The sequence below is a fragment of the Octodon degus genome, unplaced genomic scaffold (genome assembly GCF_000260255.1).
Source record: "Octodon degus isolate 3935 unplaced genomic scaffold, OctDeg1.0 scaffold00486, whole genome shotgun sequence".
Classification (NCBI taxonomy): domain Eukaryota; kingdom Metazoa; phylum Chordata; class Mammalia; order Rodentia; family Octodontidae; genus Octodon; species Octodon degus.
Genome location: NW_004525062.1, coordinates 194,072 through 196,998, shown reverse-complemented (window position 1 = coordinate 196,998; position 2,927 = coordinate 194,072). Strand labels below are relative to the sequence as shown.

General features: G+C 41.3%; 1 protein-coding gene across 1 annotated transcript; it reads left to right on the top strand.

The window, feature by feature from the left end:
- The first annotated feature begins 966 nt into the window (after positions 1 to 966).
- On the top strand, positions 967 to 1,563 carry LOC105741345 (40S ribosomal protein SA-like). The gene has a single exon (XM_023708714.1). The coding sequence runs from the start codon at positions 967 to 969 to the stop codon at positions 1,561 to 1,563; it is 597 nt and encodes a 198-aa protein (XP_023564482.1).
- Positions 1,564 to 2,927: the final 1,364 nt, after the last annotated feature.

Sequence of the window (2,927 nt, the reverse complement as noted above, 5' to 3'; positions counted from 1 at the left end):
TGTAGAATTGTTTTCCATCCTTTGAATTTCAGCCTATGAATTTCTTTATGAGATAAATGTATTTATTGTGTACAGAATATTGTTGGATTTTGCTTCCTAATCCACTCTGCCAGTCTATTACTTTTAATTAGTGAATTGAGTCCATTTACATTGATGGTTGTAATTGAGAAGTATTGACATGATTGATATGTTATTTACTTTTTGTTGTATACCTCTTTTTCTCATGTGTTTAATTGTTCACCCTTTTTTGACGCTTCTTTCCATTTTCATTTATGGACTCGTGGTCATTTTGGTCCCTGTCTAGAATATCTTTTAGCAGTCTGTGTAGGGTTGACTTTGCCATCATGAATTTCTTTAGTTGTTCTTTGTCATGCAAATATTTCATTTATGCGTCAAACTTGAAAGAGAATTTTGCAGAGTATGGCTGTCTGGCCTGGAATTGTTTTCTTGAAGGACTTTAAGGACTTTAAGTACAAGAAGAGTTCCATGCTCTTCTCAACTTGCTGGTTTGTGAAGAGAAATCTGCCATTATTCTGATAGGCTTTCCTTTAAATGTGATTTGTTTCTTTTTTCTAGCGGCTTTTAGTAAACTGTTCTTGTGCTGGATTTCTGGGATCTTGATTATTATGTCTGGGTGTGTTTTTAATTGAGTTTATGTTATTTGCAGTTGTATACGCTTTGGATACCTGAACGTTTTGATTGTTTCCCCACATTTGGGAAGTATTCTGCTACTACTTCAGGCCATGTTCTTTTTAAATCATTTGTATTGACTCCTTCTTTCTCATTGACGACTGTTAGTCCTAGGTTGTTTATTGTTGAATCATTTTGCAGATGTGGCATTATTTTTTCCTGCATCCTAGTTGTTTTTTGGAAATCTTTTCTTGCCTTTTCACTAGCTGCAACAGTGCTTTGGGTCCATACGGTGTTGTTCTTGATTCCCACCATAATTTAAAGGGAAACTTCACAATGTCCAGAATGCTTGATGTTCTGCAAATGATGGAGGAGGACGTCCTCAAGTTCCTTGCTGCAGGAACCTACTTAGTTGGCACCAACCTGGATTTCCAGATGGAGCAGAATATCTGTAAGAGGAAAAGTGATGGAATCTGTATCATAAGTATAAAGCGGACTTGGGAGAAGCTCCTTGTGGCAGCTCGAGCCATTGAGGCCACTGAAAATCCTGCAGACATCGGCATCATGTCCTCTTGGCATACCAGCCAGTGGGCTGTGCTGAAGTTTGCTGCTGCCACTGGGGCTACTCTTATCACTGGCCGCTTCATTCCTGGAACCTTCACTACCCAGATCCAGGCAGCTTTCCAAGAGCCACATCTTCTGGTGGTTACTGACCCCAGAACTGAGCACCAACTCCTAACGGAGGCATCTTATGTCACTCTGCCGACCACTGCTCTGTGCAGCACAGATTCTCCTCTGCACTATGTGGACATTGCCATTCCATGCAACAATAAGAAAACTTACTCTGTAGGTCTGATGTGGTGGATGCTGCTCCGGGAAGTGCTGCACATGCATGGCACCATCTCTTGTAAACACCCATGGGAAGTCAGATAGTGGGAGTGGCAGGGAGAATCAAGATAAATTTCTAACAGCCTGTTTCATGAATAAGATTTCTAGATATCGTCATACTGCACCTGTTTTGAATGATGGGGTAATTAATTGTTCTTGGTTTTTTTTTTCCTCATCTCTAGCATACTCACAAAAATGTGTTGCATGGTAATTGTAGCATAAGAGCAGGGAAGTTTGTCACTGTCAGTGTAGGTGGATGAGGTCATTCAGAGTCATTGAGAGATTTTCCTTTATGGACTTCATCAGGTAGGATGCATTGGTTAGGCATGGAAACTGAAACCCTCATCTGGGAACATAGAGAGAATGTCTTTTAATTAAATGATAAAAGCTCAGTGCAAGATCTTAGAAAGTGCATGGATGAACAGAGGGTTCTGTGTAAGGTTTATTTTTTTCTTTCCCTAGCAAAAGAGGTGAGTGTATGTGAGGGCAATTGTGATGGTGTGTGTAGCTATTCCCTCCGTCCCCAGCTCCGTAACCTGATGGAATTGCAGCTGGAGAAGCCCCAGGCTGGCTACATTTCTCTGGTGTCTTTTCATTGGAGCAACATTTTTTTTCTGTGTGCAATGAAAACTGTACAATACCACGAAGAAAATCCAACAGATTAGGACCCTTAGTGTCCGGGTTCTTAAACTAGACCATGTGTTGAGGACAAACATGACACCTTTCTGACCTCATACACACTATCTTCAACAAGATAATTCTCTGACCTCCAGAAGGGAAGTGCACTTCTAAGTGTCTAACTGGGACACTTTCAGTTTGGTTGCAGGCAATCTAGATGAAGAGAATGAGGATGATCAAATGACCCTGGAGTGCAGGTAAGAATGAATGATCAGCAAGGGTTACATCCAGTGTGCTGTGTAAATGCCAAGACCGTAGTGTCAAAGTTTGTCATACCTTTCAAAGGGAAAGAAAGAGTGGCACTGGTGGTCATGATAGTCCTGCCTCCAGAGATACCATGTCCCTTTTGTAGTCCTTACAGTTTTCTCCATGGAATGGGAGGACAAATCAGACCTACAGGAATAGGCATTGTGGGAATTCCTGCCCTTGAAGAAGGCTCTTGTTCCATGAAGGGTAAAGTCAGAATAGGATGCATATTTTGTTTCTGTATTGTTGCAGTGAGGCTACGTGTTTGTGTCCTAAGAAACTGCAGAAGAATCATGCATAGCCACTAAAACGAATAATGTTATGTCACAAGATCCATAAAAATGTTTTCTCTTCTTGAAACAGGATCTCACTATGTAGTGTAAGCTGGCCTTGAACTTACTGTACAGCCAGACTAGCCTTGAACTCGCTGTCAGCCTCCTGCCTCAGATTCTTGGGTGCTGAGATTATGGACCATGTACCAGCAC